The sequence below is a fragment of the Odontomachus brunneus genome, unplaced genomic scaffold (assembly GCF_010583005.1).
Source record: "Odontomachus brunneus isolate Ranch 3 - 2012 unplaced genomic scaffold, Obru_v1 Obru_scaffold_150, whole genome shotgun sequence".
In the NCBI taxonomy this organism is placed as follows: domain Eukaryota; kingdom Metazoa; phylum Arthropoda; class Insecta; order Hymenoptera; family Formicidae; genus Odontomachus; species Odontomachus brunneus.
This window is the reverse complement of record NW_022639600.1, coordinates 355,629-373,238: the sequence shown is the minus strand read 5'-3', so window position 1 is coordinate 373,238 and position 17,610 is coordinate 355,629. Positions and strand designations below refer to the sequence as shown.

General features: G+C 40.4%; 2 protein-coding genes across 4 annotated transcripts; one reads left to right on the top strand and one right to left on the bottom strand.

Moving 5' to 3' along the window:
* Positions 1–55: 55 nt before the first annotated feature.
* LOC116850593 (lysophosphatidylcholine acyltransferase) lies at positions 56–12,562 on the top strand. Of its 2 annotated transcripts, none has more exons than XM_032829073.1 (11): positions 56–504; positions 4,364–4,509; positions 6,029–6,246; positions 9,373–9,485; positions 9,871–10,025; positions 10,128–10,265; positions 10,365–10,490; positions 10,574–10,718; positions 10,837–10,935; positions 11,019–11,157; positions 11,259–12,562. In XM_032829073.1, exons 1-11 carry the CDS (start codon positions 391–393, stop codon positions 11,342–11,344), a joined length of 1,479 nt encoding a protein of 492 aa, XP_032684964.1. In that variant the 5' UTR covers positions 56–390; the 3' UTR covers positions 11,345–12,562. The 2 variants fall into 2 exon arrangements, with proteins under 2 accessions (XP_032684964.1, XP_032684965.1); XM_032829074.1 differs by lacking the exon at positions 6,029–6,246 and adding an exon at positions 7,291–7,505 and having other exon boundaries at positions 58–504.
* Positions 11,641–16,570, bottom strand: LOC116850592. 2 transcript variants are annotated; one of them, XM_032829070.1, is made up of 6 exons: positions 16,395–16,570; positions 15,662–16,324; positions 15,180–15,290; positions 14,759–14,989; positions 14,338–14,598; positions 11,641–14,247 (listed from the first exon to the last, which is right to left on the bottom strand). In XM_032829070.1, exons 2-6 carry the CDS (start codon positions 15,782–15,784, stop codon positions 13,054–13,056), a joined length of 1,920 nt encoding a protein of 639 aa, XP_032684961.1. In that variant the 5' UTR covers positions 15,785–16,324; positions 16,395–16,570; the 3' UTR covers positions 11,641–13,053. The 2 variants fall into 2 exon arrangements, with proteins under 2 accessions (XP_032684961.1, XP_032684963.1); XM_032829072.1 differs by having other exon boundaries at positions 14,341–14,598.
* Positions 16,571–17,610: the final 1,040 nt, after the last annotated feature.

Below are 17,610 nucleotides of genomic sequence, written 5' to 3'. Positions count from 1 at the left end.
CAGTATTGCGCCGGCGCCGCCGCCGCGCCGCTTCGGCAAAATTCGGCGCGCAGTTCGTGCGGTGGCGCGTGTCAGGTGAGCGCAGTGCTACGCGGACCGTCAACCCTTGTGCACGCGAGAACAGAGGGTGCGCGAGCAACGGTGGCGCCTCGGCCGTCACTTCGATTTCTGTTGGTGTGTTTCACTCACGCGATTTTCACGTAGTAGTCGCACGTACACACAGACCGTTTGATCCGTCGATTAGGCGTACGCGTGTGTCTCTCGTGTGTGCAGTGTCGCGGTTTCTCTCCGGAGAAAAAAAGGACGACTCTGAGACAACATAAGACTTCCCTCTCGATCTCAGGAATCGGGCGCGAGTGTCAGTTCTGTCGAGTGCGTCTGGTTTTTGCGATGAACGGCAACGCCAGGAACGACAGCGACACCGACGCAACGTCGTTGGGCGCGGACATCCTCAACCCTTTTGTGCATCGGTTGGAGCTCGGCTCAACCTATGAGAAGCTCAAGGTCAGTATCTCGCTCTCGAAAGAGCATCTTACATGCGGGATCGATGCTCGTACGGGCGCGTTTTAGGGGATGCCACTGTAGCTGTCGTCGTCGCCACCACCGGCGTGAGAGCGAAGCGGGATGCTTCGATCGCGTTGCTGAGAAAGTGCGCCGCGTGAGTGTGTTGGACAACTGTTCGCGGAGATCAGTGAGAATTTAATCGCGACGCCTGATCGCGGAGTAGCACGATTGAACGACAGAGGCCTGTACTTTTTCGAAAGACTTCCTGAACTGTGGTTCACACCGATGCAATAAAGTTAGAGTGAGATAATAGCTTCGTTCTTTCTCGAAGAACTGAACTTTCTGAACTGGTGCAATAAGTTGCAGAGAAGCAAGTATATTTTGTTTCACTCTAACTCATTTCATCGATGTGCGTTAGTTCAGGAAGTTCTTCGAAGAAGAACACAGACCTAATACATACTTATCTCGTTCGAACTTATCACATACAATTCAGGTTCGCTAGTTCTTCGAAAAAAGAACATCTAAGATTCGTGATACCGATTCGTGCAACATGTGTCTCGAATTTCGAAATGAGAGGTTTATTGTTTACGACTGGACTAGCACTGCTTTGGAATCTCGCTTCTTTTCCTTTCACTAGCATGCTAAGCTACGTATTAGTTTCATTCTACAAGCGATCTAGTTCCTATTTAGCTCTTAAGGCAATTTTGAGAGGATAGACTTGAGCATTTGGTCGAACAAAAAACGGCCATTTTGGAAACCTCTGAAATCGATAATGACAATCAATCGTAACTCATCAAGAACAAGTTGAACATCTTATACTTCCGGTTCGAATGTTAAAACGCTACATGATAACGGTAGTGTCTATATACGACCTTTAATAGTACGATAGTAATTGCCACCGTTAAATAAGATTGCATTACAATTCAGGATACTGCGGAATAAGAACGCAGGTATAAAATCGTAAAAACAGCTTCTCCAATGGTCGAGGAGATATCGTCCGCGGTCGGTCATGGGTAGGCCGGTTTTTCCTGAAGTTCGCCACGCCGTGCCGTGCTGGCGACTTTCACGCCGCAGGAATCGCGGCGCCTACGATCGTGCGAAATCGTGCGTTTACCATCGCGGATCGTGCCCTTCTCTCTTTTTTTTTCTTTTGACCGAAATTTACGTTCACGTCTCTCTCATTCATGGTCCACGGTCGAGGTGATCGTAACGACTTAAGCTTGTGCGGCTCGTGTAATTTCCGCCCCACTTTCTTCGGCACATTCTCGCGGGCTTCCATTCGAGCGCAACGTAAATGCAGCGACGTGTAGCCGTGAACAAGGTCACGTGGGCGATTGTAATATGCACTTAAGTAAGTGCACCTATCCTCAGACACGAGGTGCAATATCGCGTCGCTATGAACGTTATAAAATTTGCGATGGTTTTTCGATGTTGCGCACGTGTTGAATTTCGATGAACATGATAAAGTAATTTGCGTCATGTATGTTCGATTGTTCGTGATCAGCTGTTTACACGTTTCGCCGCTAGAAGAAATCTCGTTGTTCGAATTTAAATCGCTGTTGATTCAGTTTTGACTTTTGCAGAGCAAAGCAAGTATTTAACTTAGCGTTGAAAGGAAAAGAGGAACGAAATTCCTACGTAACTTTGGGTCTGCTCGTGTTTTCGAAGATCTGAACTAGTGTGGTAAGTTGGAGTGAAAGAAAATATACTTGTTTTAACTTCTTGCACTAATTCAATTCTTCGAAAACGAATAGACCTTTAGTTCAGCTAAAAGTAACAAGCCTGTGATTTCACGGCATTAAAACAAAATGAAACGTTGCAACAATGAAACATATACGACCATTTGTAAAGCAACGGTTTTGGAAAGTATCGAACTAACCGATAATGCCCGGTAATGCCATAGGAATTCGGCCGAGAAAGCATCTAGGTATTTCTAATATTTGCTTGTATCTCAAAAAAAAAATGTGGTATTCTGAAATGGTTTCCCAAACAGTACAAATTACTAAAAGATACTTCAAAGACGTCTTAGAGAAATAGGACATCTTTAAGATATCCTTTAGTAAATAGTATTCCTCTCCCTAGGGCTTAAATTGCCGAATTGTCAAAGTTTTTAAGATCCAGAAAATTGTCCGATTTCTACGTGATTTTTCTTCCGTGTGTTTCTAAAATTTTAGAGATATATTTAGCGACAAAAAAAAACAGAATAACAACATATAAAATTTTAGATTCTTGAAGATAAAAACAAGATTTTTTGCGAGAGTATATAAATATCCGCAAACGTCTAACTGATCCGACTCACAAGAAAAAAGAAACTAAAAACCAAAAATAGTAGAAGAGAACGTACCTCGCGTTTACTAGACAATTTCTAAATACAATCTCGTTTCCGTGTACAATAACGAGATCACTGATGCTTCATCGCTAACGGTGAACAGCTGCGTATTGTCGAGACACTAAAATCGAGGCCTGCACTTTTCTAACCGTTAATGCGTCACAAGTAGCACTCCTTCGTGGACCGGTGCTTTCTCTTGTTAAAACATCGGTAAGGTTTGAACGCGTAGAAAGCCCGTGTTCTAGAAGTATTGCGAGTGCGCGCAAAGTTACGAGGGATACAGGGTTAAACAAGAAATAAAGTAACGTTCGAAGAAACAGATCAAATCATAATTTATGCTCTTTTTATACACTTAATATACTTGAATTTCTCGCTAATAAATCTTCCTTATAATTTTATAAGTCTTTTTTTGTTTGATACGTGACACTTTGCGATAACGCAACGCCTTAGATAGATATTCTATATGTATATCAATGTACAATGTTAGTTTGTAATTTTCTATCGTTCGCCGTCGACACGACGTTTCTAAATCGTGCAGTTATATTCATCAAATAGCTTACCACGCAAAAATCAGCGCGTGACGAATGTGCGAGGCTTCTTCGGCATTCGTGTTGCGTTATCGATCAGAGTTATTTGAATCGAATAACCCATCCGATCTTGGACTTAAATATTGTTTTAAATGTCGTTTACACACCTATGCTAAAAAATCTTTCTTCAGTTTCTACCAAGAATTTTCTTTGAATTTTGCACCGTTTTTTGCTCTATATTCGCTTTTGTTTGTGCGAAGATCACGTCTCGGGTCTATAAGTCAGGAGACATTTGTTTTATAATAAGTATCAATTACGCCAATAAGAAAAACGTATTTACTTTATTTGGTCTTACGGACGATTCTACACAGTTACCTGCATACGTCCTCAGCGAGATGAAGCGAGATGCGCACGCTAACGGAACCGCGAAACGTAACGAACGGTACTTTATATCCCACATCTCCCTTGCGCTGTTTATTCTTTCCTTCTCCTTCATATCTCGAGAAGTAGGTCTCTATTCTTGAAATAGTTGCGTATACGTAAGTTTTACTACGCAGGTTTAATCATACTATAAAATAGCTACGCAATGAAAATTACGTATACGCAAAAATTTCAAGAATAGGGAGCCATCGGTGGACGCTTTGTAACTTTGACCGCGTGACAAGGATGATGGACATAGAAAGTCACAGTTACACATTTTCTTAACCACGTGTCCGAATTTTCGTCGAGCACTCTTTTCGCGACAGTCGATGAGACGTTTTATTACTCCGGTAGAACTTTATACCTAAACGAGTTTCCCTAATGTATTCCGAGTCTTGTCTGTCTTCTACGTGTCTTCTACGCATCCACCGATCAAATAATTCACAGATACTTCCTTATTCTCCGGTTTATGGTAAATTATTGTAATAATATGTTGTGGCGAAAGTTTATATTTAATTTACTATGAGGCCTAAGAATGGAGAATCAGAAAGGGAAGCTAAATCTGAGACGTTTGATTTTACAGACGATATTCCTGACAATCGCTTTGCTGCCGTTCAGGTTAGCTGCCATCACGACTTTGATGATCATGGCATGGTTATTGGCTTGTCTGGGTCTTCTTGGATTATCTGAGGAGGATCTTCGGCGAGCTCCTCTCAAAGGATGGAGACGGTATGTCTGAGCCAAGCGATGCGGTAATTTCACCGAGACCGTGGACGACCCTTTTGTTATCTCTCGTCCCTTATCCCGGATCTATCTTCTTCGTATTAACACGAACCCTTCATCGAGGTTGCTTTCAACATTTTCGCTCTATTCATATTACAGTATTATATCGTGTTGCTTTTGCTCGCAGCCTAAACCTGCATAGATGCATTAGATGCATCGAATGTACTTGGAAATTTTTAGATCTCGAGTTGGACTGTAAAGAAATTTCAATAGGAAACTCGAAGCTCTCGGATATACTTAACGTTTCTTGGAGTTATATATAGAAACCCGAGAGATTCGAGTTGAATATACGATTTGGAAGATAATTTAATTTATGGAGTTTCGGCTGAACGTAATCAAGCGGATACCATCGAAAGTGTTTTATCTAATGTAGCACAAGACCGGCTTTTCGTCTTTAACAAGATCGTTATATTTGATTCATGCTGTTTTAATATTAATTAAAATATTTTCATACAAAGTAGAATGTCTTAGTCGACATATATTCTATTTCATCAATATTCAGTGTCTCTTACGACCGATAATTATGCAATGAAATTAATTAGCTTTAACTGAATCAATACATATTTTTCAAAATTCATATTTAAGTTTTGTCATGTAATGCGTAGACTAACAAACAGAAAGCAATGGTTGATAACAAGAATTAATATAATTAAAGTGGTTCATAGCAAGAATTATGATATCCAAATAGTATCAACTTTTATTTCATTAAACAATTAAATTTCGTCATTTAGTGTGTGAACGTACGAAGTAAAAAGCGGTGACTAATGGCAAAAATTAATGTGATTAAAGTGATTTACAGCAAGAATTAATATCCAAATAGACACTGCCAATTTCTATTTCATCTTATATATGTTACACAACTGTATGCTGTCCATAATTTAATCATACTGCCCAAGACCTACGAATGAGAAACGTCAATAAGCTAACCTTGTACCATACCAGAAGGTTATAGTAGGTGGCTTAGTTAGAAGTAACATCTGCGAAGTATCTACGACTATTCGTAATAGCCGGTAGAATAGATTTACAAGTTTTTAAATTATTCACAAAGCACAATCACTTGTTTAGAGTTGCACTATTGCGACCATTATAGATACCATTATAAATGTTATCATGTCTAAATAAAGACATAAATCAATGCCTCCAAGTGAACATCTAAAGTGCAAAGAACGTTGAGGCAGTTCTACTGAGAATCTAAAGTTTCCCAAGTACTTGCCACGATTTCATAGGATCATTTTAGATTTAAGGATATCTGGAAGATGGGAATATATATGTGTATTAATATATACTCTCGCACATATTTCCCTAGTAGACTTTCTATCTGAGAGACGGACTTTCTTAATTCCCAAAGATCGCTTACGAGAGAACCCTCCGCTAATCCTTCTCCAAACCGCTTACGAAAGTAGACGTAGGAAATTGCATCGGATGATGGTGCATGCGCACTGCAAGTAAAATCACTTAAAAACAGAGACATGCGCATCGTGATCTGCTGGATGATGCGGGCATTATTTCTCTGCGGTGGATTCCATCATCTGAAGGTCAAGGGCCGGAAGGCGGAGACTAAGGACGCGCCGGTGCTGGCTCTCGCCCCGCATTCCAGCTTCTTCGATGCACTTCCGGTCGTGTACCTCGGCGGACCGAGCATCGTTGCCAAAGGGGAGAGTAGACGCCTCCCTTTCTTCGGAAGTAGGTCGTCCACCATCAAATTGTTGTCCAACGACAATGACAAATCAAGTTAGCCCATAAAGAAGGGATCGCCATATCTTTGGTCAAATTTCGGATAAAGTGAATTACAGGAGCTTAGATAACATTAGCAAGATTGCGAAACGTTAACTTCGAGCCATTAATTCCGTCGATTGTATGATTACCTATAGATAAAAACAAATGCGACCTCTTCTTATGGTAACCGACAATTTAATTTTGGCACTGAAGAGCCATAATGTTCTTTTTTATTCGTTTTCTTTGTTGTACATGTGTAATATTATTATGTACACATACACATACTCATATACACATAACTGGTGGATGGGATTTATTCATTAGTAACTAACGCAAAACAATCTCGCTATATTTCACAATTGTTGATGACGTGGCTTTTATAAATAATATGTTTCATCTTATTTGATCCCTTGACCAGTAAATTTAATCGCATTTGAACTTTAAACTACCAGTCAAGGGGTTAAATATAGCACTACCCATTAACTCTCTGGTGCATCATTCGATGTTTATACTGTGCGAAAATTACATGTTTACGTAGTCGCGTGAAATATATGATCTAAAGAATGCAAACTAGAATATAAATTTAAAAAAAATATAGCTAATATTCATAGCGCATGAATTCGTGAAAAGAAAATTGATTGCACGTCGATACGCGTCTGAAACATCTTGTTTGCATCAGAGAATCAAAAAGGGAAGCGCAAATGTGCGTGTCTCGGCACGTGTGTGCTGCAACTTGAAACCCGCAACTAACTTTTTTGTTATCGAAACTTGAATCACTAACTGAAACGCTTTCACCGTCTTCCTATCCACCCTTTTCTTTCTATCAATTCGACCATGTAGAAAGCGCATCGGACGAACCTGTGTAATTCGTCTCTCGCGTTCATTTCAGTCGCGATACCATCGACGTACCGATGTTTCTTCGTCGATGCTACTTTAAGAGTTTGAGAGTATATTCAGCGTCCGACTTCGGGCTCCACTGTATGTGTACACTTTCTCGATTGAAACCCGCAGCAAAATAGTGCCGTGGCTATGTTACTTGGGTCGACTTACTTACCAAGCCGGCGGGATGAAAATCGTAGTCCGAGGAAGGCAAGCTTCCAGATCGGAAGCGCCGATTCTGGTCCTCGCTCCGCACTCGACTTTTATAGACGGCGGCATCGTTTACGTCACTGGATTCCCCTCGATCATCGTCAGACGAGAGTCAGGATTAAATCCGTTTATCGGAAGTAGGTGATATAGATTTCTTGTTCTTTTTATTTTTCTCTTATTTTCTTCTTCCACGTATCTTGCGAGAATTTCTTTCTTCTTTTAGTACTATGAATTGCTAACACTTGAGACGAAATTCGAGGTTATGCGTTACTATGCTTCGATTGAAGCCAAATTGACAAAGTTGAGTATTGTATACTATAGAGAAGTTACATAAGTTTCCAAGTATATTATATAACGTGTACAATATATACAAATATTCCGGCTAGCAAACATAAAAGTAGACTATAAAGGTTGATGCGAAGTTGCATAGGAAAAGATAACCATTATATTCAATACATGGCATATGTGTTGTTATCGTTTAACCATATAAGGATAGCAATGACGACTTAAAACCATATTGATTCAAGGTTGAATATTTATGTGTCGTTTATAGCAAGTTCACGTACAACTTTAGGAGACATATCGCATTAATGGAAATATTACGAATTGGATGTTAATGATTTTAAAATTAATCGGCGAATCCCATTCACCATTATGTGCGATGAATGACTTCGGGAGAAGCAGGTACATTTGCGAGCAGTGTTGTAATATATTTAGTTATATTTGATTACAGTATCTAGATACTCTTTTTGCGTATCTATTTTTAATAACTGTAACTAGTTACATTTTATCTCTGTATCTAAAATTTGATTTTAGATACAGATATAATTTTGGTAATTTAAAACCTAATTAATAACTTTTGGTAATTTAAAACCTAATTAATAACTCTATTGAATTATTTGTATTACTTGTATTACTTGTATTGAAAAGTGATAAAGGGCTTTTCGTCTTGATTTGATTTCTACTATTTGCCATTTCAGTACTTAGTGATTGGTATGAGACATTCTGTATCTAATACTTTGTATTTGACTTCATATAATTTTTATGTAAAATAATATGCTCAACATTTATCTAAATTTTAATAAGATACGCAAAAAAAGAACAAGAAAATTTGTCCTGAATGAAATGCAAAAGGGCGCAAAGCACTCTTTTATAGTTTGAAATATTAGTCAATATTGCTATTAAATTTTCAACTTATATATTTACAATATCTGCATATCTATAATATAATTTTGTTCTTTTTAATTTATAAAATACAGTAAAATGTGTAACAAAATTTTGAACAAATTTTATTGTATTCACTCAACACATCTCTGAAAAGTATTTGAGGTGTATCTAGATACATTTTCACATAATATCTGTGTACAATTATTTATCTAAAACTAATATTTATATCTGTATCTAGATATATTTCTCTTTTAATATAACTGTATTTAGTTATTTCAGAAAATGTATCTGTTACAACACTGCTTGGGAGAGTTCTATTAATTAATACTCCGATTGCGATCCGGTGAAGCAATAATTGGCGGCAACTTGCCATTTGCAAAATAATTGGCCTTAATTCGTCGCGCTTTCCGGTCTAAAACAATTATTCACCGAACGATTATCGAATGGGAACTTGAACAACTACGCAAAACTGTCGCAAACCTTCTTGCAAATTTATCACTTCGAAGTCATTTACGCAAGTTCATACAACTTTGTAAGATTATATTATCATATGAGTAGGATATTTGCACAACATGGTCGACAATAATAATATGGCCGATAATTGATTTAGGCTGCGTTCGCTTTGGGCGCTTGTGCGCTGTAAGCGTCATTCTGTCTTCTTCCCGCATGTAATGAGCGATTAAGATAGAATGACGCTTACAGTATGTAAGCGCCCAAAGCGAACGCAGCCTTAATGACTCGAACGAATGAACGTGCTGCGAGTTGTAATTATTTCTTTGACGTTTGTACATTGACTATATTCGCATTATATCTTTTATGTTCGACGCTCATATGTAGAGCTCATCAACTATACGCAGCCGGTATATGTGTGGAGAGACGATCCCAATTCCCGACAGAATACTATTAAGGAGATCATCGAAAGAACTACTTCCAAGGAGGATTGGCCGCAGGTGAGTAAAGTAGATAATTATTTACAGCATATATGACAAAAATCACGCAACTTATAAGAGAGAGAGATATCAAATAAAATAAAGAGAGAGATATCAAATAAAATAAAGAGAGAGATATCAAATAAAATAATATTTATAAAATACACAATGAAATTTATTAAATACCAGCGATTTGTAATAGTAGTGTTAATAAAGAGAAAAGAAAATAGGAAGAAGAAGAAGAAAGAGACAGTACGTTTATAGAGGCTGTACTGCTCTTTATAATGCTCAGTATAATTTATGGTTTGCGAGACGCACGCTAGGTTGCAATCAAGGTTGACGATGTGCACTTCTCGCAAATCACTACCTTCGCATCTGTGGTGCAATTGACCGATTCTTCCTGCAGGTTATGATATTTCCCGAGGGAACTTGTACAAACCGGTCATGCTTGATCACGTTCAAATCGGGCGCATTTTATCCAGGCGTGCCCGTGCAACCGGTGTGTATCAGGTATCCCAACAAGCTGGACACGGTAACATGGACTTGGGAAGGTCCTGGCGCGTAAGTATAGAGAGATTTATTTGTCTAATTAATTTCGCTTCGAGATGATTTACCTAGTTTTTCTGATTTTCTTAATTTTCATCTGGTTGCATCAAATTGTAGATTGAAGCTATTATGGTTGACATTGACGCAATTAAATAGCAGCTGCGAGATCGAGTTCCTTCCTGTATATAATCCGAGTGAAGCGGAGAAGATGGATCCCAAATTGTACGCGAACAACGTGCGACGTCTTATGGCTGAGTAAGTGTGTTATAAAACGTATGGAATGTTTCCTCAAAATCTTTCTTTTCGCATCGATACAACTTCGCAACGATAACGTGATCTATTTGCTTTACGCAGAGCTCTGAAAATTCCTGTGTCGGATTACACGTACGATGACTGTCGGATAATTCAAAAGGCTCATCAGCTGCATCTCCCGTATGCGTCCAGTATTGTGAAAACTCATAAACTTCGGTGCAAACTGGGGTAAGCGACATTAATTAGTAGAAACGTGTGATAGGCATTGTAACACAAAGATATTTTCTTGATCGTTTCGATTTCTGTTATAGTTTAGTGGCATCGAAAACGGAAGAAGAGCTCATTCAGAAGAAGATGAATAATTTCGATGATGTGAACTTGCAGGAATTTGCACAGATTCTAAGATTAGACGAGAAGGATCCAGCTACACAACAACTGTTTCGTATTCACGACAGGGTTCGTACATATATCACACAACTTACATAATATGCATATATTTTTAGTTAAAAATGTCTAAGTTAAAATTTTGAATTAAGTTACATTAGAGATGAGTTATATTTGATTTCTTTTTCAGCTGGGGCAAGGAAAGATCGATCTTCAAGAATATATCTTCACTGTGTTAGCCACTGCAAATGCGTCTTCGGAATTAGATAAGGTCGAAATTGCGTTCAATGTGAGTACCGACCGTTTATATATAACTGCACCATGTACATAGCATATGAACTTTTATTTTTACACGATCACATTGTGTCACAGGTTTGCGGTTCGAAGACAACGTTGTGCTTAACTCAATCAGAACTTAGGAAAGCACTGAGGTTATCGCTACATATACAATCAGAAGAATCCAACAAGATTTTTCAGCAGGCTAGAAACGATGGGGACGATGTGAGCTTCGGTAAGTGTTTATTTCTGTTCCCGACTCCTTTTATCTTTATCTTCTATCTTAGTATTAATGCTAGAAAAATGTTTTTCTTCAAACCGGTTTGTTTCTTGCAGACGACGTCTTGACACAATTGTCGAACCGTGCAGAGTATACGCATTTGTTTGCTGCGAACAACGAAAATTCGAAGAAGGCTATTTGAAAGTGTCTTTTGGAGCCCGACGTTCTATCTAGAGAACATCGAGGCAGACCCTTTCACAATCCGATCTGCTCCATCCCCGTATGAGAAACGCATCCGATGCTTCAAGGATCTAATGCGAAACTATTTTATTGTTGACGGAAGTTGCAGTCGCGCGAGAACTTAGACAACTAGCTTATCTTTCCTATAATCCTGTAAATTAGAGCAAGTTAAGAATTTAGCAATAGGAACTTAAATTCTGAGATCCAAGGATTCTAAATCATCCTAGATTTGATAAATTACATAGTATTTAGTTACGATAATTTTAGAATCTCAGACGATATACGAAAATCTAAAGATACACAAATCCTAGATACTCGAGAATTTGAAGTTCGAAAATTCCTAAACGTCGTAAATCCTAAGAATTCAGGGTCATTAGCACTTAAAAAGTTTGGAAATTTGAAAACCTAAGAAACTGAGGAAAAAAACTATCTCAAAGTGCATTGGAAGGAAAATTCAAAAGTTAAAAAACACGAAAATTCCAGGATTCTGATGACGTATTCTAAATTGTGGATCTACTAATGTACGTAGAATCCTCAGAGAAAAAGAGTGATTTTGTCAGGTGTTGTATAGGACAAAACTAGTTGAACTAGTTGAATCTCAGTCAGAATCCAGTCACAAAACTTCCCGTAGCTCGAGAGGATTTAAGTATCCACGACGTGTAAAGCTTGGATGTATATTTAGAGAAAAAAAGATGAGCAGGTAATTACATAATTTATTTTTTGGCTCGATAGTTTGATGACGACGCGAGATTCAATACACATGTACAAACATGCAGTCATACACACACGGAGATACACATGTATGATAAGTTGCATACATACTTGTTGCACACCATGAACTGGCACGCATATAGGCACACGTAATATATACACACATAGATATATATTTAAGAGGAACGCAGCAAGATTGTGCAAATCGATCGTGTATACCGTCTGTGTATGCGTGCACAAATGCATTCATGTATGTACGTATGTATGTACCTATGTATGTATGTATATACGAAAAAAAATATGCGGGTATAGTTAAAAAGTATCCTTTATATCTGTATATGAACGAAATGGCCAAACTCCAACAGCGTATTGTAGCGGTCATTATAAGTTTAAAGCGAATATGTTGAGTTATAGAACATTTTACTACAAATGAGTATGTTGAAAAATAATAGTATTTATTGAATTGAAATTTTTCTCAGCTTTCAGTACGTTAAGAAGTATCATCAAAATACGATCAATTCAGTTCAAGGAATTATTCTGTTAAACTGAATTCGGTGTCATGAGGAGGGACTAACGATTGTTTGCAATGATCTCGCAGGTGTAATTGGCGGTAGGTAACGCAGATCTTCGGTATGAAGCAAAAACAAGGAACGCGATTTGCGCAATGCGACGATAGTGAAGGAGAAACAGAGAGAGATGGAGTAGTGTGAGGTATCTGTAATTGTTTTCTAAAGATACAAAAGCTTAGAAATGTAAGAGCGAGCAGAAAAGTCCAAAAGATACAGAGATCGTTGAGATTTCCAAAAAATTCACAACACGCCAATGTGTTCGATGATACAATCCATCACCATCTGGATCCATTTTCGCCCCGCACGATTAGGCAAATAAAACGCAAACAGCAGCATTACGTCGACGCTTTATTAGCACATATTAGACTTCAGTACTGAAAGAGTGAGATTATTACAATCGCGTGACTTCGGAATTATTGATAGCCCGTAATTTCCCGTCGGAATGACTAGACCGTCGATGCCTGATCTGCGCGTGTGCTGGTGGTATGTAACCCGCCGTCTCGTCGGCCCGCTTGTGTTTGTCTAGCTGTACTACAGGCGCAAATCGCGACCCGGGCCCGCCGTCCAGACACTCGCAGCTCAAACTAGCTGCGTCCAAATCGCCCTGATATGGCGGTGGTATCAAGAGACTCTCTGTTGACTTGGTAGGCTGAAAGCCATGTCGACTGACTGTGCTTGCCGCAGAATACGCGGTGCTGCTACTGGTGCTGGTTTTCCTCTGCACAGTACCGACGGGCATCTTCGCTCGACCGTGCGATCCTTTGCTAGGTCGTTCCGCGCTGTGAGTTTTAACGGTTGCGGTGTCCAGGTAACCGTAGCCAAAACCGTATCCACCGAAGGCCTTTGTCGTCAGATTGTCCCATGACTTTGGTTTGGCGTATTGAAGGCACGGCGGTGGTCGCTGGTGCACGCTAGGATCCCAGTACAGGGTGTCCGTGCTGAGGCTGGTGGAACATGAAGCGACGCTGTCAGCCGTCGTCGAGACGTCGCTGCTAGTAATAGAATGAAGACTGTGACCAGACGTGCGAGGACAATTGTGGGTATTAGGCTGTTGCTGTTGCTGCTGCTGCTGTTGGTCTCGTGGTCCTTGAACATGATGATGTTGAAGATTGACCTGTTGCTGTTGTTGTTGTTGCTGCTGCTGCTGCTGCTGTTGATGGAAAGTCTGTTCGTTGCGAGCACGTCGTTGTTTCTCACGACGTCGACGACTAGGTACGCAGTTTGGATCGCAACAAGGACTGGCAAGATCGTAGGCGTCCAAACTGCCGCTGTCAGACTGCTCACGGCGGCGATTTGCGCTGGAGATGCAAGCAACGCAGAGACTGTTTTGAGGAGTCGTGTGTAACGACGGTCCTTCACCGGTAACGGACGACTGCTGTTGGCAAGATTTGTGAGACTTGCTTTTTGCGGGTGTACCAGTCATGCCGTTCGCCTGATGATAACTATGACGCGATGACGTGGTCACTGCAGATTCGCTGGACATCTTGGACAGGAAATGATGATGATCGCTACGAGAACGAGGCGGTCCAACTGTCACGAGACAAGCGGCGCTACGGGGGATGAGACAGGGTCGCCCATCCGCAAACTGAAAGGCAAAAGTTTGTTATTTAGATCTTATAATCAATACGACGCATTTCGATATTTCTGTTATTGTCAAGATACAAATAGCAGCTACCACATTATAAAGTAGAAGGTGTTCGGTCGAGGTTGCAGGTCGGCAGCATTGGATCGTGGAGGAGTTGAAACTGGAGGAAGGCGATGGTTGATTGGGATTAGTGCCGACAATGCTGTTAGGCGTTCTTTTGCGCGCTGGCAGTGAATGGGTTTTCCACCGGCCCATCAGGATAGACCTTTCTCGCTCACACAGTCTTTCCAGCTCGCCTAGACGAGACTGGAGGGCACGTTGCAGCTCGATGTAACGCATGTGTAATTCCACCTGAAATTGTGAGTTTCTGTGAGACGGCTTGATAAAGTTTTAAAGTCGCGAGAGTCTCACAATTCTTAAGATCTATGTAAGATCTATGTATTTACGTTGTAAAAGAAAATATAAATAATATGAAATATTAATGATGAGGGAATCTCGGGTTTGTCCTTACTTTTCTCACACAATCTTCAAAGGACACGACCATTCGTATTCTTGTATCACAGTTCTGTATAAAAGTCACCAGAGTCTTATGATCAGCTCTGTCCATCTCGTGGCCATTTATCGAAAGTATCACGTCACCCTCTCTCATACCGGCTTTAAACGCTGGTCCATCGTATTCAACGTAATCTACATATGTTATCATCTCTATCTCCTGCTCCCTTTTGTAATGTATCCCGTAGCTCTGTTGGAGTGAGTATTGATCAAATTATTATTGTATTGTATTCGGGACGTTTCTTATACATAAAACCAGTCTGATTAATTTATTGGAATTTTTAGGTTTAAAGTTTGCGACGGATAGGAGTAAGTAACAGTAGACTCTTATAGACTCCAGAGCAGGATCACGTTTACTATTACCAATATGAAAGCGTCACCTGTAACGTGAAACCGTACGTGCCGTTCTTCTTCTCAACGATAATCGTTCGACGACGTCTATCCTCATCCGCACGCACAACTCTGTCGGACTTGGTTCTCTCAAGAACAGCCTGAAAAAAGAGACGCTTGCCGTTATCATTCATTCGCAAATATCATATATGATTACATAATAAGGCGGAAGATAAGCTGTGTCACAAGAGAGAGAGAAAGAGAGAGCTGTAAACGCCGTAACAGCACACAAATAATTACCGACACAACCAAACGATATCTCCGCAAGCTCCGTCACGAGAACGACGAGTAATACATCGGTAAATTTACAGGTAATCATTAAGAAAAAAGTCAGAGGTAAATGTTCGATCGGTCGACGACTTGTCAGTTCGAACAGATTTCCTGCTACCTGCCAGTATTGGCGGCAACTGGAACCGGGAATCGCAACGGGAAGGTATGATGAAGAAGCAAAACACGAAGAGGACATAATTACACATTCGACGACGCCGCTCCATTCCTCTTCGTCGCTGTTGTCGACACCGGCCCGCCGCTGCGTCCCAGCGCTGCTCGTGTTCTGCGGCGAACTGTTCATGATCGCGCCGACGTTTGTATGCATCCAGGTCGTAGTCGCGTCGCCGGGCTGCCATCAACACTTCCTGACGAGGCGGCGTCTCCCTCACGAGGTCGACGGCGAAGGGTTAATGCGCGTCCCGACGCCGCACGACGCGGCACGTCTCTATCGCGGAGGCGTCCACGGACATCCAGTCCGGCTGTTGTCTCCTCCGCGTTTCATCGCGCAGACGCGACAATATCGGCCTAACACCCCATGCTGGGCAAGGGGTTGACGGGAACGAGAGCCGCGACGGCGGTGTCGTCGACCGGGCCTCGCTCCCCCGTCGGGTTACATTACATCCCCCTGGCTCCGCCGCGACGCCCCTTCGAATGCGGTGGACAGGAATAAACGAAGATCTAAATACACGCAGGAGCGCGTGCACGTCGGAGGAGGATTGAGACGACTCGGCGACTCGATTGACGGATGAGCCAAGGCCGTTGAACGTTTTCCAGCGCTCCTTGTATTTTCAGTAACGATGAGACCTGTTGATTTTCAGGAACACGTTTGTTTATCACTCAGGTAGCAGAAACCGCTGAAAGAGATCTGGAAAAGTAGGACATCTTTTAGACATCTTTAAAATGTTTTTAAGACGTCTTTTAGAAGTTTCTGCTACCTGGATAGAAATAGGAATTTATATTTATGAACGCTTGATGGTGCTCTGAATGTAATTACAACTCCGTTCTTTCTTGACGACGCGACCACAGTTTTTTAGTTTCCATCCTCTCGCCGCTATTCGTCAAACGATTTAGCACGACGGACATTTAGCGTCATCTGACTGGTTCGTCCACTACATGATAATACATGTTTTTTGCATCCTTTCTGCCGGTTCGTAGACTGTCTCTTCGGGTTGCGTATCGGGGACAATTCTTTTACATTGAAATATATAATCTTTCATAGAACTTTTGAAGAGATACGGCTTCTCGTTTTCGGGAATTTGAAACTCCGTGATGATCTTGTCGGCGAAATACGAAGCGCGGATGAAAACCGTGACGTGACCCACGCATTGGCCTGTTGCCGTGGTGATCTTAAAGGTATTCTTTATCGTTTCCCAAGTTTTTTTTTCAATCACATAGTTTATGAGGCTGCAAGCTTGGATTTGATGACTGCCTGTTCCGTGAAGGACCATATTTTTACCATATTTTACCATATTTTTACCATATTTTACAGAACTTTGATTCAATAATAATCATGTTAAAGAGAAATTAATTGTGTGTATTAAGAAATAAAGGAAAAGACCGATTAGTATCACATCCGGCACCGCTTCAAACGGGAACTCCTTGTAGACACTTATATTCACAGGAAAACTGCACAATTTGTTGTTTATGGAATGCGAAAGTGCAAATAAGCAGGATTTCCCTTTCTTAAACACGTATTGTGGACTGCTTTCGCACTTGCAATCTTGCGGTTCTTCATATATATTTAACGGCGGCAGATCCAGTATCTACAGTAAAAACAGTTATCATAATCTCAACGAGGTTTAATAAGTAGCTCGACAAACACAGGAGTTTACTTGAAACGAGACGCATATTTTAGAGCGCAACTTTTTGTCGTGAATCGCAGGTATAACAACAAGGTCGACACTGTCAACCAGGAACTCCATCAAAAACAAATTTGCCATTATTTTTTACAATTTACGTGTATTTACCGTATCCGATTAATCAACATAGCAAGGTTAGTATCTTGTGATTTACTTATTACTTTATCACATTTTATGTTTTATTTTTACTTCCATCTAATTTATAATTTAATGTTAACAGTTTCAGCGATTTTATTTTGGTTACTTTAGAAATTTATATTTAATATTACGTGTTATTTATCACTACAATTAA

What these genes read in the sequence shown, in the direction of transcription:
- LOC116850593 (XM_032829073.1), top strand. Translation starts at nt 391, where the DNA reads ATGAACGGCAACGCCAGGAACGACAGCGACACCGACGCAACGTCGTTG. An exon ending in AAACTTCGGTGCAAACTGGG is followed by an intron (nt 10,491 to 10,573) that starts GTAAGCGACATT and finishes TTTCTGTTATAG; the next exon opens with TTTAGTGGCATCGAAAACGG. An exon ending in AGGTCGAAATTGCGTTCAAT is followed by an intron (nt 10,936 to 11,018) that starts GTGAGTACCGAC and finishes ATTGTGTCACAG; the next exon opens with GTTTGCGGTTCGAAGACAAC.
- LOC116850592 (XM_032829070.1), bottom strand. Translation starts at nt 15,784, where the DNA reads ATGCATACAAACGTCGGCGCGATCATGAACAGTTCGCCGCAGAACACG. An exon ending in GGAGCGGCGTCGTCGAATGT is followed by an intron (nt 15,291 to 15,661) that starts GTAATTATGTCC and finishes CTCTTTTTTCAG; the next exon opens with GCTGTTCTTGAGAGAACCAA. An exon ending in CGTACGGTTTCACGTTACAG is followed by an intron (nt 14,990 to 15,179) that starts GTGACGCTTTCA and finishes TCACTCCAACAG; the next exon opens with AGCTACGGGATACATTACAA.